The following is a 27,040-nucleotide window of genomic DNA, read 5'->3' as shown; positions in this document are numbered from 1 at the left end:
CAGTGCTTGGTAACAATCCTCCCCTCTGCTAACACTCACTCACCCACCACACTCCCACCTTAGGGTTTTTTTGTATTTCCTGTCCCCTCTTCCCGTAACACAACCTCATGGTCCCTCCTTCCTTTCAAGTCGACAGCTCCAACACCAACCTAATTTGAACAGAACAGCACACACATAGTCCTCATCTCTGTCCCCTCATTCTGCCCTATTTTTTCCAGAGCATTTATCACTTGGCATATTATGTTAATTTGTCTAGTTGTTTGTGTCTCCGCCCACACACCAAATTTTGACTTCTATAGGAATAAACTCAATGTCATTAGTAAGTACCGACCTACACACGCACGCATACATATATCACGTTATACATAAACACAGTGTGTGTCCAGAGAGAGTTCTCTTGATCCACTGGACCCAAGTGGTGATAGTTTAGAAGTACTACCCAATCCAGTATATTCAGTAACCCAAGTAAATTCACAGAGATAGCAACCGACTTTCTGTAAAACAATGTTAGAACTAAGTTGCCACTTAAGAAAATCAAAGGCAATCTCTGATATACACAAGGAATGTATCTTCAATCCTAGACCACTAAGGCTCCCGTCGCCCACTCTCAACCTCACGCAGGAAGTCATCTAGTGCTGAATAGAAATTTTAAACACCAGGATGAAATCCTAATGCTGATGACAAGTTTCAGGGGAGAAGAAATTGGTCTTCCTGCCTCTTCACCTGCCCACTGACACAGGCGTTATTGGGGAAAAAACCTACCAAAAGGGATGTCAATGTAACTGGCCTGGCACACAGAACCTCTGCTGCCTTGTTCATTTGAAACAATAAGAGCAGAGAGCACTAGGGATGCTGGAAATGAAATTGAAGCACAATGAAACCAGACTCTGTAGCAATTAATTTTTCTATCAAAAAATTAAATCATTTGTTTTCTCCAGATCTCAGCTCCACTGAGAGAATTCTGCATGAGTGTAATTCCAACTGAAAAAAATATATATTAAGCTTGAGAAAATGAAGATACTAGTCAGACTCTATGTTTTGCATGAATCTTGATTTCAGATGAACGTGCTGGTGGGTGAGTGTCACACAAGGTGAATCTGCGGATGCTTCCAACCATAGGTTTTTGAGCTATTTTTGCGGTTCAGCTTTTAGTGCTAACAGCTCTGACCACTTGCTCAGAAGTACTGCGACTGCCTTGTTCTGCTCAAATCAAGCAAAGGTTTAGCATCAAGCTGCCAATAGCAGCATCTCTAAAGTTAGAAACCACCATAGGTTTCTAGGTAGTTTGGGTGTCATTTCCTGACCTCCCTATTTTTATGAGAAAGGGCTTGTAACAAAAACCCGCTGCAGAAGTACACCACACAGTAAAAATAATTAGAGAAAAAGGATAACAGTTTCAAAAAAATGACTGAATTTTTCTGTTGTGTATATCACCTAATTGTCACCTAATGTCAGTCCCAATAGAGCATACACAAAAGCTTGTTGGTTCCTTCTTCTTTAAATCATCACTAAAAGTGCTGGACTTCTGAAAGAAAGATTAAGGGGGAGATAACCTAGAAATTCTAGAGATAATTTGGCCTCAGGACCCTTTTCTAGTCTTAAAAATCAATGGCTCAGTTTTGGTTTATGTGGGTTCTCTCTACTGTTATTTATCATGTTAGAAATTAAAATTGAGATTTTAAAAAATTTATTCATTTAAAACAATAACAAATTCATTGCATGTTAACAAATAACATTTTTATGAAAGATAACTTTATTTTTAAAAAAATTAAATGAGAAGAGTGGCATTGTTTTACAATTCTGCAAATCCCTTTAAAGTGTGACTCAGAGGGCAGTAGGATTCTTAGATCTGCTTCTGTATTCTATCTTCTACAACACTGTTTTAGATGAAGTATATGAACAAAATCTAGCCTCGTACAGACAGTAGTGGAAAAGAGAGTGTTTTAATAGCTTTTTCAGGTGCTTCTTTGAGTCTATACCAAAACTTGACAACTGGTAGTTTAAGAGTCAGTTGCAATGTAGAATCTATATAATTGATGAGATTTTTATACTGTTACACGAAATCAATTAGTCTGTCTTAAGCTTTCAATGGGTCCTTGACTCATGCATGGTTTTGTAACATTTTGTATCGGTCATTTTGAAAATGCAGGTTTACTGAGTTATGCAGATCTTCTTCCAAATGTTAACCTATTTTACAATATTTAAAAAAAAAAACCCTCACAATTGTTAATAAACAACAAATTCATAAGAAAAGTCTTTTAAGTACTGTAAGCTGACAAGCTCATATGGTGAGTATAAAATTTCTAAAATTCTATCCATGCCTTGCAGGGTCCAATTTTATCACCAGCATCACACTCAGCTTTTTGCTTGGAAATAACAAGCTTGTTTCATTCCTTTTTAAGAAAATACCTGACAAAATCCTATGTCTCTATAACTACAGTTTGTCATTCTTTCAAGTAAAAAATGGTGTCCCATGGGGTGAAAAAGTAGATCAATTATTCAAGTGTTCCTTCTTGAGACACAACAGTATTGTAGTATGTAGCAGAGTGCCTTATGCATTGTTATTGTTCAGCCCCTAAATTATGTCCGACTCTTTACAACCCCATGGACTGCAGCACACCAGGCTTCCCTGTCCTTCACTATCCCCAGAGTTTGCTCAAACTCAAGTCCATTGAGTCAGTGATGCTATAGAACCATCTCATCCTCTGCCACCCTCTTCTCCTTTGACTTCAATCTTTCTGAGCAACAGCGTCTTTTCCAATGAGTCAGCTCTTCACATCAGGTGGCCAAAGTATTGGAGCTTTAGACTCAGCATCAATCCTTCCAATGAATAATCAGAGTTGAATATTCTGGAACTCCCAGAGATCTGCAGGACCACACTTTGGGAACCATTTAAAAGTTTATCATCAATAGTCAATGAAAGTAAGAGAAGTAGTCAGGATGAAGCCAACAATGGTTGAGACATAACTAGGCAAATATAGCTATCATATGCTAACTGAACTCATTTGACTTATAGTTTTTCCAAGTTCTAGTTTAATGCTTTCATTAAGAGAACCTACTGATGATGATGGTAAAACTTAGCAAATCTCAAGCTCAGTCTTCCCAGAGTTCTCTGATCTATACCTGGTATTTAAGAAGGTGGTACCTTTCCCAGAATACTGTCAACCTTTAGGTGTAAGAAGGCGGACTCCAAAGAAAGTCTTGCAAAAGAACATTATCCCAAAAGAAAACAAAACTCTGTGAAGGTTGGGATTATATCACCTATAGGACAGTTTTTATCCAAGGTAGAATAAAAAGAAAACATGGAAACACCTCCCCAATAGTTGATGGCCTAGAAAGATCTTGGACCTCAGCATCCCAGTCTGAGCTTGTGTCTGGGCTCCGGCACTCGTTACTCAGGAGACCATAGCAACTCAGCATCCCTGAGATGGATTCACCACTTGCATACTGAGGATTACATCCGCCTCAGTAGTTTGTTGTGAGGAGCAAATGAAATAATATGCATGATGGCATGAACATGTAGAGGGCAACTATTAGGAGGGTAAGAGGCTATCTTGCTACTGGAAGAAAATGAAACAAGAGCTGCTATTGCTCCTTGCTCAGTTTCAGGCTGAGCACAGCATCTGGTCCTCAGAAGGAGCTCAATAAACAAGCCTGCTCTCATGGGAAAGAGGATCAGGTCAACCACAACACGGACAGTTTAGTTTCAATTCTTTAAAAAGATCATTTCTTTTTCCAGTTTTCCTTCTCTCCCCATTGCCTCAATGCCTCTTCGTTACCCTCCAGCCCTGTCTCCAACTCGGCAGTCATTTCCAATGGGAGCCACAGAACAGCTTGGACCACCAGGAGAACCAAAGTAGCCACTCGTCCTTCAGGTTGAATGTACAGAAAGAATACGTATTTTTTTAAAAAGCTAACTTTAAAAAGATAAATCAACAATATGTCGCCAGGCTTGAAACATGAGAAAGGAATACTGAAAACTACCATCAGAGATGACTTTTTCCCCCTTTAAAAATAACACACAGAGAGTGTGAGAAACTGAGTTGCAGCCTTCAAGCAGTTAACACATGTTTCATCTGCCTCGGTCCATGCACCCATAATGATTTAGCAGAGAACATAATTACGTGTAAACCAGTGGTCTGGCACAGGAAATCTGAGCGAAAATGGTTCAAAAAGATCAGAACTTTACTCGATCTTACAGTGCACTCCCTTAGAAGAAAGAATACTTTTGGCAGATACCGAAATTCCGGCACTTTCCATCCTCTCCCCAGGGGAAATGAGTATTAGCTCTAAGTAACATAACAAGAGTCTGAAACAAGGGGGCAATTCAAAGCTTCAGTGAAGCTTTCTCGATGAGCTTCAAATCCACAAATGACAAGTTCTTTGTCAGACTGTATTTTTGTTTATCTTTTAAGAAATCACTTTTTCCTCCACAGTGGTACAGAATACTCTCAACTTTGCTTGGGGAACTTTGGGGGAAAGACACGTCCACAAGATTCGTCTACCATTAATTCTTTTGCTTTACATCATTCTTTCAGAAAACTATCTTAAAATGAAACTTTCTAAGGGCAAAGTGTTATGCAATTGTTAATAGATGACTTACCTGTCATTCGTTATGAGTGAGACCTTTACAACAGAACGAAAGGATTTGTCTTACTCATTTCTTCCTACCTGCAGTTTTTGACTCACAGCTTAGTATTTATTTAGAATCTTTAAAAATATTTCTGAAGTACTCTAGTCATTTAAATTTTTAACTCTTCCTCTTCGTCATACATAAAAATTGGGAATTAAGGATAAAATGTATACAGATAAAAAAACACCAGCTTTATTATAAATGAGAATAGATTTCATGTGTTCAAAGTTAAAGCATCATTTGGCTGTTGCAGAGGCAACCCACATACCGTTTTTTTGTTTAGGAAATAGGTATTTTAAATGTGTAATTTTGATTTCTTATTAAGGAGAATTTCAAACACATGAAAAAGTAGTCAAACTTATAAACCTACATGTAACTGTCATCTAGCTTCAACAGGCAACTTGTGGCCAATCTGGTTTTACCTGTACCCTCTCTCCCCCTCTCCCATCTCTGGAATATTCTGAAGTATACCTCAGAAATCATTTTATCAGTAAACACTTCAGTATGTATCGCTCATACATGCTCTGTTTTAAACAACCAAAATGCCACAATCACAGCTATATAAGGTTAATAATTCCTTATTATTATGATGTATACAGTCATATATTTTTCCCAGTTGTATCTTGGGAGTTAGTTTTGCAATTCTTGCTTGATATGTTTCACATGTTGAAGGTGGTGAATACGTTTCTCATGTGTTATTTTGATTTTCTCTCCTTTTTTTCCTCCAATTTTTAATCTTTTGCTATTTTTGGTCTTTCCCTTCTCTTTTCTTTTTCTCTTCCAATTTTTACTCAAAGGAACCAAGTCTCTTGTCTTATCAAATGTTTCCACATTTTGAATTTTGCTGATTATACCTCATGGTGTCATTTTAAATGTGTCCCTATCCCCCTATTTCCTCCACAGTGGTGGTTAGATGTGGAAGCCTGACCAGATCCGGGCTTGATTTTTTTGGCAAGACTACTTCACAAATGGGATGGTGTACTCCCATGAGGAAACACATGTCATCTGGTTCTCACTCTGTGGGCCAATCATTGCAGTATGAGATACTCTGAATTCAAGCAAACTTCACTTACATAAACTACATTATCTTCAAATCTTACACTATATTTCTTAATAGCATTACAGTGCAGCAACATCTTTTTTGATTTGCTGAGGGAGGGGATATCACTATTTTAACAATTTCTTTTGTTGCTTCTCTCCCAATTATATAAGTGATGAGTTTAGTTCAATGCATTTTCATCAATACTTCAAACCTTTTTTTTTTTTGGCCACTCCACTCTTTCAGGTAAGAACTAGTCCAGCATAGTGACCATCAAACAGAGCCATAGTGACAGCATCTAGAGGTTGCATTAAAAGTCCAGGTTTCTTTCATCACTTTAATAAAATTTCAGCTTGATTAGGTGGCTGATCCAGTGGTGAGCTCCAGAAAGGTTTAGCCAGAGTGAAATAAATGACATAAGACAGTCCTTTCAAAACAATAAGTCAGTTCAACTGGGTCTTGGCAGCAGTGCTGAGGGGAATTCTATATCTGATCAAGAGTGATAACACCTTTCTTAATATGAACAATGGTGACGGGTTTTTGATCCAGTTGACAATGTTATGCCTTTCAGCTCTGTGACAGATCTCCATGAAGAGTTTTTCTTGCTCCATCTCAGTTTAATGTTGGGTTTTGAAGCAGGCTCATCCTCTCATCTCAGCATTAAACATAAATCTATACACAGCACACTTCATGATCAAATTGTGAAGCTACTGCTGTTAACACCAATTTATGCATAATTTTTTTTTCTAAAACTCTTTTATGTTCTGTCCTTTCTCCAAACTTCATTAGCAAACATTTTGATGTCAATTTGGAAGATGTTCTACCATCTGACAAAACAGTCCCTAACATGCAGTAAGCACTCAAATATTATTGAATGAGTAATAAATATACTAACAAAATGAGTGTTCATTAAGTAAACCTTCAACAGAGTTTGAGTAAGTTTCACAAATTATAATCTGTGAGCCAGATTCTTAATTGTTGCTGTTCCACAGAGTTCTGCTCTTAGTCAACCTTGGTTTTCTAAATCTTCTCAGTGGGTCCCAGCCTCCAGACTGGCTCCCACTGGCAGCCAGAGCTATATCTCACACCTAGATCCCTTAACAAACTCTAGACTCTTACTGCTACTAAGCATCTCCTCTTGGGTTTCCCACAAGTGTCTCAAACTCCACCTGCTCAAAGCTGAATTCATCACTTTCTCCTGCTATGTTTCTAGTCTGGTGAATGCATGACATCCTCTGAGCATCACCAGAGTCTCATCCTTCTTCATCCCTGACACCCCATGAGTTGCCAATTCCTGCTGGTTTCAAGACCTACATATTTCTCATAGCTGTCCCCCACTCTCCATTCATCCCCACAGATTCCACCTTAACTCCAGTTCTAGTAATCTCTCTCTTAGAAAACTTTAATTGTGTCTTACTGGCTATCTATACCCGTCTCCTCTTATGATCCTAATAGCCCCGTGCCGCCAGCCTCATGTACCTATGGCTACCAAGTAAGATTTTCCCATTCCCTAAAACCCTTCACTGGCACCCCATCATGTCTGCGAGCCTAGAAGTAGTGTAACCATGCAGTTTATCCTCTAACCTGGGATCCTCATGAGACTGCAAGGTGATGCTGTGAATGGTTTACACTGGTACTGCAGACAAACTCACACTGTCCTGGGCAAACCTATGCACGCCTGTGGGCTCAGTTGCTCGTCTGTGTCTGACTCTTCGATCCCAGGGACTGTAGCCCGCCAGGCTCCTCTATCCATGGGATTTCCCAGGCAAGAATACTGAAGTGGGTTGCCATTTCCTTCTCCAGAGGAGCTTCCCAATGGAGGTGTGAATCTACATCTCCTGCACTGGCAGGCAGACTCTTTACCACTGAGCCATGTGCATGAGGCCCTCCTCCCAAGTCTCTGCGCACTTCCGGCCACACTCCCTCTCACTCAGCACCTCCTCACTATGTTCAGTCTATGGAACTCTTCACTGTTCTCTCACCCCTATACCTGTGAACACGCTATCTGCCCCTCTTGAACTTTCTCCTCCACCAGCAATATTTCTATTGATTGTTCCACCATGCTCCTCCCCAGTGGAGCTTCCTCCAGAATCTCCTGGCTGATCTGATCACATGTTCCTGCCAGCCAGCACCATGGCTTGGACTTATTCCTGTGCTGGGCCCTGGGCCCCCACACTGTACACATAGGCTGCATCTGCCCACAGGGGACGAGCTCGTTCCCATGTCTGTATCTTGTTCATCTTTATATCCCCAGCATCTGTGATGAGATCACAGGTCTGTACTCGGCAGGCATCGCTCATGTCATTTCTCATGTCATGTCTTATACTTAATAAAAACCCTTTTGCCTTAGCTGAAAATTCAGCACAATTATTGAAAGATGAGAAGATGAGACAGGATGAAATAAGGACTAGTCAGCAGCTCCTAATGCCAGTCTGGTATATCACAGATCATACCTCCTTTTAAGCAATTGCTTTTTAAAGGAGAGCCTTGGGATTATAGGATCTCGGTTAATGGCAGAACCCCTAGAGCAGGCCATGAAAGGGAAACAGGCATGGCAATAAGCCAACATCACATTAGAAACTGTCCACTAAATTCTTGAGGCTTCTAGTATAAAAGAAAATCAGTGTCGAAATAAAGTACACCTGCTGAGGATACATGGGTGCCTTGCAGGGGTGGGGAGAATGACAGGAATCTTGCTGCCATGACAACAGGAACATGGAGATGTGCCTTCATAGAACACTCTACACTTTCCTACACATCTATCATCTGACCTTCAAAATAACCCTGTGAGATAGATCAGATGTACACTGAGGCTCACCCAAGATTACTTTCTTTTTGAACTTCACTTTTATTTTATATTATAGTTGATTTACAATGTTGTGTTAGTTTCTGCTGCACAGCAAAATGATTCAGTTATACACGTATCCTTTTTTCAGATTCTTTTCACATATAGGTTATTACAGAATATTGAGTAGAGTTCCCTATGTTATAGGTCCTTGTTATCTATCTTAAATATAGTAGTGTGTATATGTTAATCCCAACCTCCTAATTTATCCTTCCCCCACCTTTGCTTTCCCCTTTGGTAACTATGAATTTATTTTCTGAATCTGTGATTCTGTTTCTGTTTTGTAAATAAGCTCATTTTATCATTTTTAAGATTTCACATATAAATGATATCATATGATATTTGTCTTTCTCTGCCTGATTTACTTCACTTAGTGTGATAATCTCTAGGTCCATCCATGTTGCAGCAAATGGCATCATTTCATTCTTTCATCAACCAACATTTCTTGAGCCTTGACTATCCCTCTGGGATCCCAGGCCAACGCCCCCTTCACAACCTGAGCCACACCAGGCAAGCCTGACCTCACCCTGCTTCTTTATGTAAAGCCCTCCAGCACCCCAGGTGGGAACTAGAGCTCCAAACGTTCTACCAGCTGACCTGTCATCTGACAGCCAGAGATGACCTAGGGTGGCTGACAGGAGAGAGGCCAAACCAGGGACATTCTCACAGAGCCAGGTCCATGTGCTGCCACAGCCAAGGCAGGAATGTGGGGGCTGGGGAGCTCCATTCCTTCCTTGAGTAACACACACAGAGACAGCCATCACATTCTCTGCATCTGACAAGGAAGCTGTGCCCTAAGGCTGCAGCAACATGCCAGCTCAAGTTGAGCCCCAGCCTGGGAGCTAAACTGGCAAGATAAGGCTCCCACAGACAGGGAGATCAGCTCTGAGCTTCTAAAATACAGCCCACACAGTGATGCTACAGATCCTGAAACTTGAACATCAAAAATCTCCTTCTCATCAGTAAAACAGCCCTTTTAACATCATTTAAAAATATACAGGCACACCTAAGAGGGGTAGAATGCTAAGATATCAGTCACTATCACTGTAGTATGAATTAGCCCATGAATTCCCTGTCTTCCTTATTAGCAAGTGTTCCTGGAGAGAGGAGATCACTGAGCATCTTTCTGGAGTAAGAGACATTTGAAGACAGAGAACAGGAAGGACTAACTTAAAAGGGAGGTGGAATTACCCAAGATGAACTTGGCCTGCCTTTCCATTTTACCCAGGGTCACCTCTGAAAGGAATATTATTGCAATGGCCTAGTAAGAACTCACCCCGAGTAACATTTGACATTCTTTTTATCACTATAACTAATAAATTAATACTATGAAAATATTGAGGACTATCCCAGCACCATTGTTCTGATGTTTCTAGTGTACAATTAAGGAAGATAGAAATGTAATAAAATTTATTCTTAGAGAGACAGCATAACTCTAAAAAGAGATGTCATGTAACAACAACAGCACCATCAGACCTGCTCTAACACACATGGCCTTACTCCTCTGGCCCCTTGCAACTTACTGCAGCATATTCGGGTAGTTCAGCATATTCAGAATCTTATCCACTCCTCATTCATGCCTCTACACTCACTGCTGGGTTTGTCTATACCATGGTTGTACCCACCTTCCATGTGCTGTAAGAATGTTCTATCAGCAATGTTCTGTAATATTACATTATATTTTATTTGACTGAGTTATGAACAGATTCATTTTTTCTCACGAATCTTATTTGTTCAAAATGCCAAGCAAAACCAAAAGACTTGTGAGCAGGCAGAAGACCCCTAAACTATAATCTGGACAGTTTTTTCATGTTCAAGTAACCCAAGTTTCTGCTAATTTCAATATCAGAGCAAAAGGATAAGATGCAACAACTGAGACAAGTTGAAAAATACTAACCTTAAGATAATTTGCCCATATGAAGGAGAAGGGTTGAATGGGATAAGAGAAAATCATTTCTCAAAGGTGTCACCAATTTGCAAAATGCCAACACCAAACAGACAAACCATAAAGCCACACCTCTACAGAACTTTGCAAGGATTTTAGTAATGGCAGAATAGCTTGCAAAGGACTTACCCTGCCAACAAAAACAATTAAATATTTAGAGATGTATTCTAAAACAATTAATTGGAAACACTGGAAAGCCACTAGAAAAGGGACAGAAATTGCAAGGAATTTGATATGCAAATTAATACCACAAGTTATCATTCCCTAGCCACCAGCATGTCTAAAATTAAAGAGAATTACCACATCAACTGTTGGTGAGGACATGGAGTAATTAGAACTCTCATACACTGCTGGTGGGAATATAAGAATACAACCACTTTGGAAAATCATGTGAGTTTCTTATAAAGTTAAACATGTATCTACTGTGTTATTCAGCAATTCCACTGCTAGGCATTTACCCAAGAGAAATCAAGGTGTAATTTATGTACAAGAATATTTATGGAAGCATTCTTCATAATAACCCCAAATAGGGAAAACTCCAAAATGTCCATCAGGACAAGAATGAGCAAACAAAATTGTGCTACATTTATAGAATGGAATATTCACCAATAAAAAAGAATGGAATACTAATATACACAATGACACGCATAGATCTCACAGAAATTATGCTGAGCAAAATAAATCAGACACAGAAGAGAACATGTTATATAGTTCCATTTATATGAACTTCCAGAATAGACATAACTAAACTATAGTGAAAAAACAAAACAAAATATTTACTATCTCTGGCAGCAGGGGATTAACTAGGAAAGGACACAGGGAACTTTCAGAAGGATGGAAATGTTATGTCTTGGATTGCAGTGCTAGTTATATGGTTGTACGCATTTGTCAAAATAAAAGTCTTCACTTCTGATCTATTCAATTCATTGTATATAAACTTTACCTCAATTAAAAATAAAGGAAAGTGGGAGGTGAGGGTAGTGTCAGGGGAAGAGGAAAAGAATCACTCGAAGGACAGGATGAGATAAAGATTATAAGGAAGAGAATATGATCTTTCAATTTTTAATACATTAAGAGGCAAACTAAAGGTTTGGCCCAAAACCAAAAATTTAAGCACAGTTTAATCGACATGAATCAAAAAAGGCAAGAACTTTTTGAACTAAGAAGATGATGAATAAAAACCAAAACACAAGATTGCCAGAATTAGCAAATATATTTGCTCTGGCAACGAAAACCAATAGACCATTAGGCAATAAAATACCAACCAGCCTAATTTAAACAGTTAATTTTTTTAAGTATCTTTTATAAAATACTCTTTTTATAATTTCTATGATAGAAATTCCTATTGAGTATGAACTCAATAGTACACAAATACCAGAAACCACCCCAAATTCATTCTTACCTTCAGTGAAACTCCCTGTCAGAGTTATTACGACAAACACTTTCCCTTCTGGCTCCAGATCCACCTAGAAAGAGAGGGAAAAATATGTTATATTCTAATTTTGAAGTATTCTTTTGGTGGATCTCAAAAATTCCTTACAGAGAGGCCTCAATGTGCAAATCACAGCCACAGATCAGATCTAAGCCTTTCACTGAGCAGTAGATGGGCGGGAAACAAGTAACAGTGAAAGAAGTTGTAAAGGATGAAAAACAGATCTGAACGAAACTATCCTTGCAATGCTTCCCCTCTCTTGAAATTTTTCCTCTTCCATTTTGGCTGTTTGAGATATTGATAAGCATTCATACACAAGGTCACCATTTCTGAAACATCCCTAACTGATGTGCAGCATTTGTAAGAACAGTATTTTGCTAAACCACGTGGCAAGTATATAAAGTAGAGAAATAATGGCAACACAAAAGGCTGTGACCAATGTGGTATGGTCAGCTGCACACCTGTAGTTTGGGGAAGTATTAAGCTTGACTGAAAGAGTGCTGTCTCTGTCTATCCCACTTCCACTTGAGTGCAATTCATCTTCAGGAAGCACCAGGAGAGGCAGTACATTCTCTACTGTGTGCATTCCCTACTCTCAACCGTTCACAGAAACATCAAGGTTCCTTTCTGTTCTCACCTATGAGCTGAGAAAACAAGATGGACATCCTGCCAATGAGGCAGCTGGACGTCTTCTCACTAGATCCCATCTTCTGAAAACATGCCCGTCTCCCAAAAGCCTTCACCCAGCGTGGCCCCAGGGTGAAGGGGCATGTGCCCTCCATGTCTGCTCTGACCACGTGGGCCCAGGTAGGCAGGCTCTGCCCTCTTCACACCAACCTTGAACTACCCATGAACACCTCTAAGCCATGGATTCTGATACATAAATTTACACAAATACATAAATTTACAATATTTTAATTGTAATTAAATACATAACTTTACAATTGTCCTTAAATGTTTGTTGGCCAAGCCCAAATGAACTTCTTGGCCAACCCAATAAAGACCTCATCAAGTTTAGCCCAGGACTTCAGTCCTGCCTTTGACCTGAAGACAGAAAGGTCTGGAGAAGGTGACTATAGAATATTAAATTTAAATGAGCTGCAAATCATCTGGTACAGTGTTCAAACTAGACCAGAACGTGGACTCCAGTCTGATCGGCACAGTGGCTCTGGGCAAGGTCTTAACCATCCCCCGTTTCACTGCTCACATCTCCAAGTCCATGATATCATTACTCAGCATTTCTGACATTGCTAAATGTCAGACTGTCTGACTTTGACAGTGCTATTTACTGCCTGTACTATACCAGCACGTGACCCATACTGAAGGGAAAAAAATGCATTGACCATACGCTAGCTCACTGCCACCTGTCTTTACACACCACACCCCGCTTTTACCTTTTCAAAAGTACTGACAAACAGTACAAAACTGGTTTGTACTGACTCAGAAAGCTTCATCTACGTAAGAGCTGATTCTCATAAACTCTGCCTTTCTCTGCCTTCAGTCTACTACTATCAACGTGGTTACCGCACTGCAATTCACCCCAGTGTTCAAACCAGCTTCTTGCATCACGACTACTGCTAACTTAACAATATCCCCTTAACTACCTTAACACCACTTGTGAACCCTTATAGAACAGCTCTGAAAATAGAACTCTCTGGAGAGATGACTAAACAGGATGTCAGTCTCTAATTGTCTCCACTCTCTGCCTTGACTTGTTTCAAGTCAAAAATATTTTTAAAAGCCACTCCCTCATCTTCAATATAAAATCCTGTCAGAGCCACACACATGCACACACACTGACCTCACATCATCAACTGCTGCTGGCACAGAAGGAGCTGCTGCCAGGCCCCAGGCAGACAGACTGCCAGGCCACCTCTGTGGCACAACACGTGAACTCCCTCCAACACTGCCTGATGGCCTACAAAGAAGGTCCCTCCACTCCATGGGTCAGGAGCTGCTCTGACAGAAAGCAGGAGACTCCAGCATGGAGAACCAGGAGCTCTCACAGTGCAACAGGTTTGATCCTCAATTTTGACCGAAGCCACCCTTGTGGTGGAAAAGCCAGACTCAAATACCATCTGTAAACCAAGTTCATCTAAGACCTCTGACCTTAGAACAAGAATTTACCTACTGCAGGTCGAAACTGATAAGTGAGACATGAAAATCATGTGATGAGTTTCATATAACAGAGATTTTTAAATGGAACAGAAAACATGAACAAACCAAATATGAAGGAAAAGTACTATGTCATGAAAATTGTTTGCAGTTCTGTATGCATAATTAAGGGCATACTGGGCTTTACGATAAAAAATGTATTCCTTACTGTATTACAGAGAAACAGTTTGACAATGTCGCCTTAGAGGTTAACTGCTACATCTACACAGTGCAATGGCTTGGCATCTATTCATGGTGGCTGTTCAGACACTGTCAGTGACAGCCAACTGATACCTCTGCAGCTGACCTCTTTCATTCCTGTCCCCCAGGGTAATCGTTCTCTGTGACCAATAGCTTCCATTGGTGGAAATGCAGTGACCAATAGCTTGCATTCACCAACCCTAGTTTTGTGCCCTATAGCTGTAGCACATATTTTAGCTCTAGGCAGAATATCCATGCCTGCTTCTGGCAACAGCACTTCAGCTTTGAGAACCACCCTGCCCTCACATTAGTCCATGGCTCAGCTGCGATTCTATCCCTGCTTCAGAATGGACATCTGACCCAAGTTTGCCAAGCAGAGCATTGAACTCCCTCAGTCACGATGACCGGCCTGAAACTGACATATGCCCTATATTGCCATCTGAGTACTTGCTACTCCCTACCCTTAGTCACTGGTGCAGCTTTGCACAACAGAATGCAAATAGGTTCAATCAGGAATCCTGGATCTATAGGGAGCAATACAATCTCACTCCAGCTGAACTTCAATCTGGAAGGACAGAAACTTGGGAATGTCTGGCACCATTTGGTGACACTGGCTGCAGAATGAAGCCAATAAAGAAGGGAGAACTGAAAAAGAAAGAGACCAGGTCTTGATGTCATTCAAAGCCTCAGATCGAGCCCTGCTTTATTCTTCCGGATCTCTCAGTTATTTGAGCCCATACATTCTTTTTCCTTTGGCCAGTTTGAGTAAGGTGGTTTTTTTTTAATTACTTGCACCCAAAAAGGCTTATCCAAATTGGCAGCCTAAGAGAATAAGTCATATTTTTAATAAAGTCAATTATCACCTCCCCTGTACACCGTCTAACACCTATGCCATCCCCTACAATCTGTTTCCCTGTCTTTCCAGCATTGAAACAGCTCCTGTAACCCATGTGCGCACCTGATGGTCAGATCCAAAGATGTGTCTGTCTTTCCCTCATCTGACTTCTCTGCAGTATCTGATGTTCTGGCCAGCTTCCTCTTTCATGAATCTCTCTATAAACCCTGCAGCTCCTAAGTCCTCTTTTCCTCCCATAGGAATATTCAGACTCATGATTTCAAAATCTACCTGAGAATCTTTTGGAGTAGGAGAAAACACAAACACATCAGAATCTCCAAAAGGGTATGGTCACTTACCTAAGTCTCAAGCACAGACTTTACTTCCAAACCTATCTATGCACCTTTTCTGAAAGTCTCCATCTCTACGTCTCATTGAGACAATCCCTTTAATTCAACATGTCCAGAGTGCAAAGTCTTATCTTGTACCCACTAACTGACTCCCCCCATTCCTGATTCCACATTTTCCCAGCAGCCCACACTCCTCACCATGTGCATGTAATCCTACCACATAACTCCAAGTCCACTTTCTGAGAATCTTCTCAGCCCACCCCTTCCTCTCCATCCTTCCGCTCTGCCTCACCTAGCCTCTTGCAGAACCAGCGTCCTAGCTGGTTTCTGTCTCCAGACTCATTGTCCTCCAGCTGTTACCACTGACATTTCAAAAGTGAAAGTCTGACTTTCTAACTTAAAACCCTTCTATGTGTCCTCTCTCTTCTCTGATAACAGCCAAACTCCTCAGCAGGGCACACAGTCCTGCATGCTGTGTCCTCACCACCCCAAACATACACAACCCACATCTCAGCCTCTTTCAATTACCTGCAGACTCTGCGGGGAGGCATGTTATTTCATTTATAAGCTGAGAGATCAACAAAACGGATTCTGGGTCAGACAGCATAATGGAGAATGTGGTCAAAATGGTGGAAAATACCCATTACTTGTCTGAAGCTTGTTGCCTAGTGATTTGGGGCATGCGGCCTTTTTATCTAGAAAATCCTTCTCTTTGTAAACTGTCAAACTCCTATTTGTCCATCAAGAGTCAACTCAAAGCTCATTTTTTTTACAGGAAGACCTTCTGAGACCACTTTTGTTTTAGTTATTTATTTTTATTATTACTTTTTAAGGATGGCTTTATTACCTTGCCAGGCAAAGAGGGGCTCATCAGGCTTTTTTTACAAGGGAGTGGGATTGATTTATTTATGGCTGTGCTGAGTCTTCTCTGCTGCTCACAGGCTTCTCATTGAGGTAGCTTTTCATTACAGAGCATGGGCTCTAGAGCACCTGGGCTCAGGCGCTGTGGTGCGAAGGCTGAGCCGCTCTGCGCCATGTGGGATCTTCCTGGACCAGGGATAGAACCGGTGTTCCCCACATTGTAAGGCAGATTCTTAACCACTAGACCACCAAGTAAGTCTCAAGACCTCTTTTAGACAAGTGGACAACTCCACACCATTACAGAGACCATTGTTGGAACCCACTTATTGTTATAGTCTTTATGCCCTGGTCACTTAGGACACTGCCTTGCACATAAGAGGACTGAAATGGTTTTGTGAGTAAATTAACAAACCAACAAGGATATTCCAAATAGTTTCACATAGGACATGGTTTTCTCCTCCTTTACCATTCTGATAAGTTTCCTCCAGATAAGCTCCAATTGCTCCACACCCCCATGAAAGAGTGAACATCAGCCCACAGGTGCAACCAAACCTTAACAGGATAAAGCAAGGTTATCACAACCTTGATGTCAACACTGACAGTGCCCTTTAGTGATGCAGCTACAGACTTCATGAACACTTTAGAGAAGATCCAGTGACCCAACCTGAGTTTGTCATCAACTAAAACCTTTGCATCTTTTCTACCTGCTATAAGGCTCTGCTTTCCACATCCTAAACAGTGATTAGGCCCCAAATCCTAAGCTTTGTATTTTTCTACAGAATTTCAGCTCGCTTCTGTGGGTCCCAAGGCTCACTGAATCCCAAATCCAGTCATTCAGTCTCTCGGCTCGTCAGCTTCATGGCCTTCCAAATCAGGGCCTGGGTTACCTTGTCATCATCTATGGCACTTACAGAATGTACACTATAACAGGGCTGAGGCCAGAGTGCCCAGGAGGCCCCCCTTACAAAGTCAGACCTTGAGCATTCTTTCTGCAACAGTCGTTCAGGGAGAAGAGAATAAACTAAGCCCTCTTTCCTATAGACCACTTCTATTAGTGAGGAGGGCAACTCCGAAGTCCTTGTTGAAATTCAGAAAGCAATGGCCTTCAAAATGTGGCATTCTTATGAACCCATATAGGATATTCCTATACACAATACTGAACTTGAACTCACACACTGTAGCTTACACAAAAATTAACTCAAAATGGATTACAGAGCTAAATATAAAGCCTAAAACTTTAATACTTCAAGAAAAATACATCAGAGAAAATCTCTGGGACCGTGGGTTAGGCAAATATTTCTTAGATATAGGACCAAAGTGCAACCCATTAAAAAACAAAATGATAATCTGGACTTCATCTAAATGAAAATGTCTGCTCTTTGAAAGATACTTTCAAGAGAATGAAAGACAAGCTACAGATCCGGAGAAAATATACGTAACTTTTTCTCATAAAGAACTCACTTAACTCTGTTTTAAAACAACAACAACAACAAAAAACCCAATTTTAAAAAAATGAGCTTCATCACTTAATTTCACCAAACAAGACATGTATAAAGATGGCAAATAGGTACATAAAGACAAGATCAACATAATCAGTTATTCAGTTGAGTCGCTCAGTCGTGTCCAACTCTTTGCGACCCCAAGAATCGCAGCACACCAGGCCTCCTTGTCCATCACCATCTCCCGGAGTTCACTCAGACTCACATCCATCAAGTTGGTGATGCCATCCAGCCATCTCATCCTCTGTCGTCCCCTTTTCTTCCTGCCCCCAATCCCTCCCAGCATCAGAGTCAACTTTTCCAATGAGTCAACACTTTGTATGAGGTAGCCAAAGTACTGGAGTTTCAGCTTTAGCATCATTCCTTCCAAAGAAATCCCAGGGCTGATCTCCTTTAGAATGGACTGGTTGGATCTCCTTGCAGTCCAAGGGACTCTCAAGAGTCTTCTCCAACACCACAGTTCAAAAGCATCAGTTCTTTGGTGCTCAGCTTTCTTCACAGTCCAACTCTCGCATCCATACATGACCACTGGAAAAACCATAGCCTTGACTAAACGGACCTTTGTTGGCAAAGTAATGTCTCTGTTTTTGAATATGCTATCTAGGTTGGTCAAACTTTTCTTCCAAGGACTCATTAGAGAAATGTAAATTAAAACCAAAATGCAAAAACAATGCATACCTATTAGGAGGTTTAACATTAAAAAGTCTGACGATACTAAATGGAAGAATGTGGAACAACTGGAATTCTCATATGCTGTTGATGGGATTGTAAAATGATACCATCACTTTGGAACCAGTTTGATATTTTCTTAAAAGTTACACATACATCTCCCATTTGATCCAGTCATTTGACTTGTATTTAGGGAAGAATAACGCAAGCATATATTCAAAGATATGTATGCAAATGTTCACAAGAGCTTTTAAAAAAATACAATATAGCCATACAATGGAATGTGTATTAGTCGCTCAGTTGTGTCTGACTCTTTGCAACCCCATGAATTACAGCCTGCCAGGTTTCTCTGTCCATGGAATTCTCTAGGCAAGAATACTGGAGTGGGTAGCCATTCCCTTCTCCAGGGTATCCTCCCGACCCAGGGATCGAACCTGGGTCTCCAGCACTGCATGCAGATTCTTTACCACTGAGCCACCTAGGAAGCCCCAAGAATAAAAAGAATAATCTATTGATATATGCAGCAAAATGTAAGAATAGTAAACGAAAGAAGCCAAACACAAAAGAGAATATTCTGCCTAGAAAAAGCAAGACAACATATAGTTTTACATGGCTATAAACATATAGCTTCTATATTGGCAGAAAACATATCTGTGGTTGCTTGGGGATGGATAAGGGAAATAGAACAAGTGGTAGAAAGGGATTAAAAGTGGGCAGGAGAGCATCAAGGCTATTAAATGGAGAAAGAATACTCTTTTTAACAAATGGTGCTGTGACAACTGTATTCCACATGCAAAAGAATAAAGCGAACCCCTACCTCACACCATATGTAAAAATGAAATCAAAATGGATCACAGACCTAAAACTAAGAGTTATAGCTATAAAACTCTTAGAAGAAAACAGGAATAAACTTTCCTGACTTTGGGTTAGGCAACGGTTTCTTAGGTATGACAGCAAAATTACAAGTGACAAGAAAATGATAGACTGGACTGCACCAAAATTTACAACATCTATGGTATAAAAACAAACAAAACAAGTGCCTACATCTCACGGCCCAAATGCTCTTCCCAAAGTGCCACTCTCATCAACTTTCCTCCATCCAAGCCTCCAGAGGCTTCCCAGTACCTCCAGAAGAAAACTCATTCTGCTTCACCGGGCTTTCCAGGGCACCGTGAGCTCCCCTCTGTATCCCCACTAATTAACCCAAACCTCTTCAAATTTCCATTCTTTAAACCTGCTCTGCTAGTCAGGTCTGTCTCCTCACTGTGGTGCAGCCACACCTGGGCTTGTGTTGCTGTCTCTGCTTAGAAAGCCATTCTCTCTTCATCTATCCACTCATCCCAACCTTGGCTGGATGACTCCTAGAGTCAGGATCATTGCCAGGTGCTCAGGACTTCCCAGAGAAGTTCCCTGGGGCTGAGGGTGATAGGAGCAGCTGAGTGTACCTGGCAAAGATGATGTAGCTACAGAAGTTGAAGGAAGAAACTTTTGCCAGGAGGATCCTGACATGCGCATTGGTCCCTCCAGTCTCAAAATTCCTTTCTCGATTATTATCTTAGTATTTACCAATGCCCTTGAACAATCAGATAAAATTTCACACTTACATCTCATCACTTGCAGTTATGTCTATAAGCTCCAATCCCAAGGGAGCTGACAATTTTTTTTTTTTAATTCTCCGAAGGACCTAGCAGAGTTCCTTGAACCAAGTAATCACTCAACAAATAACTGCTGATTTGGTCTAGTGAGCCAAATTGGGAGGTCATCTGACCAATTCAATTTCATCACCTATAAAATAGGAATGACAGTATTTTACCCTACAATAAATACTCTGTGACAGTACTTCATAAAATATAAAAGCACTTCAAGATGGCTCCAAGGCAAACCAGTAGCATATGGACTATACAGGCCCACTGCTTAGGGATCATATTCAGATTGCTTGACGTGCCCCCATACTGCCAGCCCCTCTCTCTCCTCCCCCACCACACATCTTGAGCCAGTGTTTCTTTTGGCATCACTTTGCAGAAGCTGAGCAAATCACCTACATCCCGAACCTGGTCTTCTTGCCCATGAAACAAGACAATTGTTTAACAACCTTTCAAGCTCTAATGTTCCATGATTCTAAACAGGCTTGGATAAAAGCCTGCACACAGGACTCAACGGAAACACTCATTTAATTAACTGGTAATAATTTACAACCATTTCCCTTCACAGAAGGCATTAGAATTGATCACAGGCAGGAAACTTCTGGCTACTTGATATTCATCTGAGCATAGGATAAGCAAAAGGCTCTAGCATATTAAAAGAAAAAAAAAAAAAAAACACCAACCCTTTATTGGGCAGAGGTAGAAGGTTCACCGGGAGAAGGCAATGGCACCGCACTCTAGTACTCTTGCCCGGAAAATCCCATGGACAGAGGAGCCTGGTAGGCTGCAGTCCATGGGGTCGCTAAGAGTCAGACACGACTGAGCGTCTTCACTTTCACTTTTCACTTTCCTGCTTTGGAGAAGGAAATGGCAACCCATTCCAGTGTTCTTGCCTGGAGAATCCTGGGGACGGGGGGAGCCTGGTGGGCTGCCGTCTATGGGATCGCACAGAGTCGGACACGACTGAAGTGACTTAGCAGCAGCAGCAGCAGCAGCAGAAGGTTCACCTAAACTCTATGGTGAATTGACATCTTCAGCTAGACATGTGTGATACACCTAGCTTCTTGGCTAGGTAAATCCTTTCTGTAACTTTTCTAGGTCTTACTCTAGGGATAAGTAACCAAAGAACCTCAAAACATGATAAAGCATTTCACAATTCTCTTCCAGCTACAACCATCAGACTTAAAAATGAGAGCTCAAATTCTTGGAGGGAAAAAAATTCTTTACAGAATTGTACCAATAATCAATAAGGAGGTATGCAGCTGTGTTTGTTAGCAATAGAAATAGCAGTTACTGTGTCATGAACTCATCAGTGTGCAGGGGCCCTGCCAGGTACCTGACCTACACTATTTCTCAGCTTCCCCCTACCCTTCTGTGAGGTAAGTAATTCCACCACCAGTGTACAGACAGAAAAAATGGAGGCTCAGTGATGTTATTGTCCAAGGTCACCCAGCAATGAAGGCCAAGCCAAGATCCAAACTCAGGGAAGCTCCTGCACCAGCTCCACAGCAGGCTCCGAGGCTGGTGTGCCTGCCTCTGCCTGCGGGTTGCTGCAGGTTTACCTGATGCCTTCTGTTCACTGAACCCGCCTGTCTGGGCTTTGTGACATGTTAGGTCAATCACATCACCCATCTCCCTGGGAACTCAGGCTGGACTTGTGCCCTCAGCACCTGAGGGCACTCCCTGCCAAATGCCAAGCTTCAGTGTTCCAGCCTCCCTTCCTCGCTGCCAAGACCAGTGGGAGTGGCACCAGCCTGATGGTGTCACCTGATGGCTCTTCACAGGGCACGTGGCAGGAGCCATGGAGTGTGGCTAGTCTGTGCTGGGGCGGGCAAAATGCAGCGAGCGGCTCAGGTCCCATCAGTCAGCTGCCTGGAGGACCTGAGTCAGGGTCATGCGCTGCACACACACAGCACATTGTCTTGTCATGGGAAGGAGTTTAAAGGAAAAGGGGGTAAATAAGGCAAATCCTATGTCCCTGCTGACTTTCCACTTTCACAATCAGACAAGGTTTGCAAGTTGAAAGCGCATTAAAAAGCACCACAGATTAAAAATGAGAATGGATACAAGTATATGCATGGCTGAATCCCTCCGCTCTTCACCTGAAACTATCACAACATGGTTAATCAGCTATATTCCAATACAAAATGTGCTTGGTGTTTAAAAGAAAAAAAGAAATGGCATCATGGGTTGATCCACCTGTCCAGCTACAGGGAAAAAAAAAATGAGATGATAAGGTGAAATTTATCAAATCTGACTATAGTTTAAAGTGAAGGAAGATACCATCATTTGTCAGTGACTAAATCCTCATCTTGCTAAGCCCGGATACTCTGTATAGTTGAAGAGGATGGTAGGGAAAGAGCCCTTGGCTGTGACCACAGCTCCCGTGGCAGATCATCTGGCTTCCACACCTAGACACTAAAGGTTGACTAAGCTTTAAGCCCTTTTCATATCTGAGATTCTACAATTCCAAGCCAGAAACAAGTTTTGAACTCCATGGAGGAAGTAAAGACAACACAAGAGTCTGTCTCTCAAATGCATGTTTAAGCTTCATGATAATTCTTAATTACTAATGTTGAGCCCCATCGCCAGCTCAACACACCCAATCACTATAAATTTAAATTTAGAATTATTTCAACTCAGAGCCCATTACCCCTATGTCCTAGTGTAAGATGTGTATCTCCTGGCAAAACTGGAACTCTTTTGCATTAAAATTAGTTTTCCAAAGTCTCTCTGCTCAAAATGAAAAAATCAGGAAAAAATAATCCAGACTGGATCTCTTAGGACTAAAGCATTTTTAATGAGCTAAGGATAGATAGAAATGGTCTACTGTGTAAGTGCTATGTGTGTGTGTGTCTCAATCTTTGACTCCAGTGTCCAAGGAATCGAAAATGTTAATTAGATGATGGATGCTTTAGGCTCTTCAAAACACTCCACTACAATTCCTCCCTCTTCACCTCCTAGGGCGTTCAATTCTGTGCTGGGAGGGCTACCTGACACCTCCTTTATGAACAAGGATCGCAGCTCTGAAAGTATCTGCCCAGCCAAGGAGATCCAGAGCTGCTGCTACCCCAGATGGACAGAAAAGGCCCACCCTTGAAACCAACAGAGGACTCCCAGAATAGCACCCTCCAGAACCAGGAAGGCACTTTCTTTTTCCTCCAATAAGGTATCTGCCCCAGCAAGAATCTCATGCCAGACCAGACCCTAAACTGAGAGAGGAACCACAGTAGTTGTGCTCCCTACATCAAAGAACACCTTAAAAGTACACATTTGACATGATCTCCACCCTTCTCTTTTCTGTTTTGTAGACCCCTCTAGAAAGATAACATATGCTATCCTTGCCAGGATGAGATAGTAAGTGAAGGGGACAGGTGACCTTTGCATGTGGATAGAGGTGAGAAACGCCATCCATGCCCCCTTCCTGCTCAGAGGCCTCCACAACCCCAGGGGGCGACCTGAGGTGAGCTGTCAGCCCCACAGTGAGCCTCCTCCTGAGGCCACTCTCCCACAAGAACAGAGAAATATTACGAGATGGAGATTCCAAGTGTTTGCCACATAAGATCTCAGTTTTCTTTTTAAGAAAAGGATATAAATAAAACCAGAACTATTCTACTTTATAATGGAGGAAGAAAGCCAAGCCAAAGCAAGAAGTCAGAACTACATATTTAGCATACTTAAGCATTCAGGATGTTTTATAGACCTGTCTACTTAATTTCTCACCACTCAGGCTCTTGGTCTCCTTTAGATGACTGTGAATCTGAAGGAACATTAGAAAATGCATCAAGCCCAAGGTCTCTCCCAAGGGTTACACTGTAACACTTTCACCCCCTTTGGTCTTCCAGAGGGAAGGAGAGAGGAATGCTGTAAAGAGGTGGCATATGTGCCCTACCTCGATATACAGGTGGCAGTTTTCCAGATGGGCTAGGGAAGGAGAGACAGAAGTATGTGCAAATGCACATCGACTATCAGGGCTGCATATGGTGGAATGCAGACTGTAAATGAGATGGGGCAGAAACAAGGCTGGATAGGAAAAGCTATCAGCGGCTTCCTGGCACCCTGGAAAGCTAGCCCTCATTCCAAGGGAACGGGGAGCCACTAAGGGCCATCTGCATGTTTCAGGATTATACAAACACGACAAAGCCCTACTGGTACTGGGTAATAAGGGGAGAGAGGCTGGTGGTGGGAACGCATAGTTGAAGGCTATTCCAGTGGTCTTAGCAAAGGATGCAGGTGACCTGAGCTAAGCCAGCAACAGAGGGGCTGCAGGAGGGGAGCAGAAAAGGAAAGGTAGGGGAGGGAGCAACAGCTAGACTCTGTAATCAGAGATGGAGTTGAACATGAAAGAGAAGTGGGCACAGAGAGAGTGTATGAGGCCAATATAATCATGGTACCATTAAATAAGATGGTCTCTAAAGAGATGAGCTGATCTAGAGGAAGGAGAGTTCAACGTATGACCATTACCATGTCGACTGAGTACCTACTGGGCATCCTGGTGGTTGTTCAGAAGCTAAGTCATGTCCGACTCTTGGCCACCCTTAACAGCTTCTTAAAGTTTAGATGGAGAAGTAGGAATACCACACAGATAGAAAATACCACCCAGTACACTCTCAATGGAACAGGTAAGGACAACATCAAAAGCACTACTGAGATCAAGAAAAGAAGCTATTAGAGACTTTCCAGTTGTTAAGACTTCACCCTCCAGTGCAGGGGTTGTGGGTTCAAGCCTTGGTCAGGGAGCTAAGAACACACCTGCCTCACAGTTGAAAAATCAAAACATAAAACAAACATTGCAGCAAATTTAATAAAGACTTTGAAAATGGCCCACATCAAAAAAAGATTCTTAAAAAAAAGAAAAGGAGCAATCAGATGACATGATATTATACAGAGAAAACCCTAGACACCATCAGAAAATTACCAGAGTTCATCAATGAATCTGGTAAAGTGGCAAAATACAAAATCAATATATAGAAGTCTATTTCATTTCTGTACATTAACAACAAAATATCAGAATGAGAACTTAAGGAAACAATCCTATTTACCATCACGTCAAAAAGAATAAAATACCTAGTAATAAACCTACGTAAGGGAGCAAAAGACTTGCACTCTATAAGATACTGATCAAAGTAATTGAAGACAAAACAAATGGTGAAAAGAGAGCAATACTGTTAAAATGACCATCTTATCCAAGACAATCTACAGATTCAATGCAATGCCTATCAATGGTATTTTTTTACAGAGCTATAACAAAAGCTTCAAAATTTGTATGGAAACATTACAGGCCCCAAATGGCCAAAATGATCTTATAAGAGAATAATAAAGCCGGAGGAATCATACTGCTTGACTTCACACTATGCCCTAAAGCTACAGTCATCAAATCAGTAGGGTACTGGCACAAAACAAGACACATAGATCAATTAAACAGGATAAAACACCTGAAAGTAAATCCATTAAATTAATCCATAAATTATGGACTTATGGTCAATAATTAATGACAAAGACAAGAATACACAATGAAGAAAAGACAGTCTCTTTAAATGATGATGGGAAAACTGGACAGCTACATGTAAAAGAATGAAATTAGAACATTCTCTAACACAATACACAAAAGTAAACTCAAAACGGATTAAAGACCTATATGTAAGACCAGATACTCTAAAACTCCTAGAGGAAAACATACACAGAACACTATCTGACATAAATCATGCAATGTTTTTTTGGATCCATCTCCCAAAGTAATGGAAATAAAAGCAAAAATAAACAAATGGGACATAATTAAACTTAAAAGATTTTGCCCAGTAAAGAAAACCATAAACACAATGGAGTATTACTCAGCCATTAAAAAGAATACATTTGAATCAGTTCTAATGAGGTGGATGAAACTGGAGCCGATTATACAGAGTGAAGTAAGTCAGAAAGAAAAACACCAATACAGTATACCAACACATATATATGGAATTTAGAAAGATGGTAATGATAACACTCTATGCGAGACAGCAAAAGAGACACAGATGTATAAAATGGACTTTTAGACTCTGTGGGAGAGGGAGAGGGTGGGATGATTTGGGAGAATGGCATTGAAACATGTATTCTATCAGGTAGGAAATGAATTGCCAGTCTATGTTCGATACAGGATATAGGATGCTTGGAGCTGGTGCACGGGGATGATCCAGAGAGATGATATGGGGTGGGAGGGGGGTTCAGGATTGGAAACTCATGCACACCCGTGGCTGATTCATGTCAATGTATGGCAAAACCAATACAGTATTGTAAAGCAAAATAAAGTAAAAACTAAAAAAATAAAAATAAATAAAATAAAATAAAAACTATATTATTTCTAAAAAAGAATCTACAGAATGGGAGAAAATATTTGTAAATGACACTAACATCAAGGCTTAATTTCCAAAATACTCAAACAGCTTAATATCAAAAAACCAACAACCCAACCAAAAAAAATGTAGAAGACCTAAACAGACATTTCTCCAAAGAAGACATACAGATGGCAACAGGTACATGAAAAGATGTTTAGCATCTTTTGCTAAATAATTAGCATCACTAATCATTGCATGCTCAGTTGCTTCAGTCACGTCCAACTCTTTGCAAACCTGTGGACTGTAGCCCACCAGGCTGCTCTGCCCATGGCATTCTCCAGGCAAGAATACTGGAGTGGGTTGCCATGCCCTCCTCTAGGGGATCATCCCAACCCAGGGGTCGAACCTGTGTCTCCTGTGTCTCCTGCACTGCAGGCAGATTCTTTACCACTGAGCCACCTGGAGAAATGCAAATCAAAACTATACAATGATGTATCACTTCACACTGGTCAGACTGGTCATCATCAAAAAGTCTATAAAAATAACAAATGCTGGAGAGGGTGTGGAGAAAAGGGAAACCTCCTACACTCTTGGCAGGATTGTAAATTTGCACAGCCACTATG

General features: G+C 41.1%; 1 protein-coding gene across 1 annotated transcript in view; it reads right to left on the bottom strand.

Moving 5' to 3' along the window:
* Positions 1 to 27,040, bottom strand: part of PRKCH (protein kinase C eta) — a 237,110-nt gene that overhangs the window by 151,367 nt on the left and 58,703 nt on the right. Inside the window, exon 2 of the mRNA XM_052646249.1 lies at positions 11,865 to 11,928. Coding sequence (XP_052502209.1) covers positions 11,865 to 11,928 — 64 coding nt within the window. The remainder of the gene's footprint in view (positions 1 to 11,864; positions 11,929 to 27,040) is intronic.

The sequence above is a fragment of the Budorcas taxicolor genome, chromosome 10 (genome assembly GCF_023091745.1).
Source record: "Budorcas taxicolor isolate Tak-1 chromosome 10, Takin1.1, whole genome shotgun sequence".
NCBI lineage: Eukaryota > Metazoa > Chordata > Mammalia > Artiodactyla > Bovidae > Budorcas > Budorcas taxicolor.
Note: the sequence above shows the minus strand (reverse complement) of the source record. Positions and strands in the feature narration are given on the sequence as shown.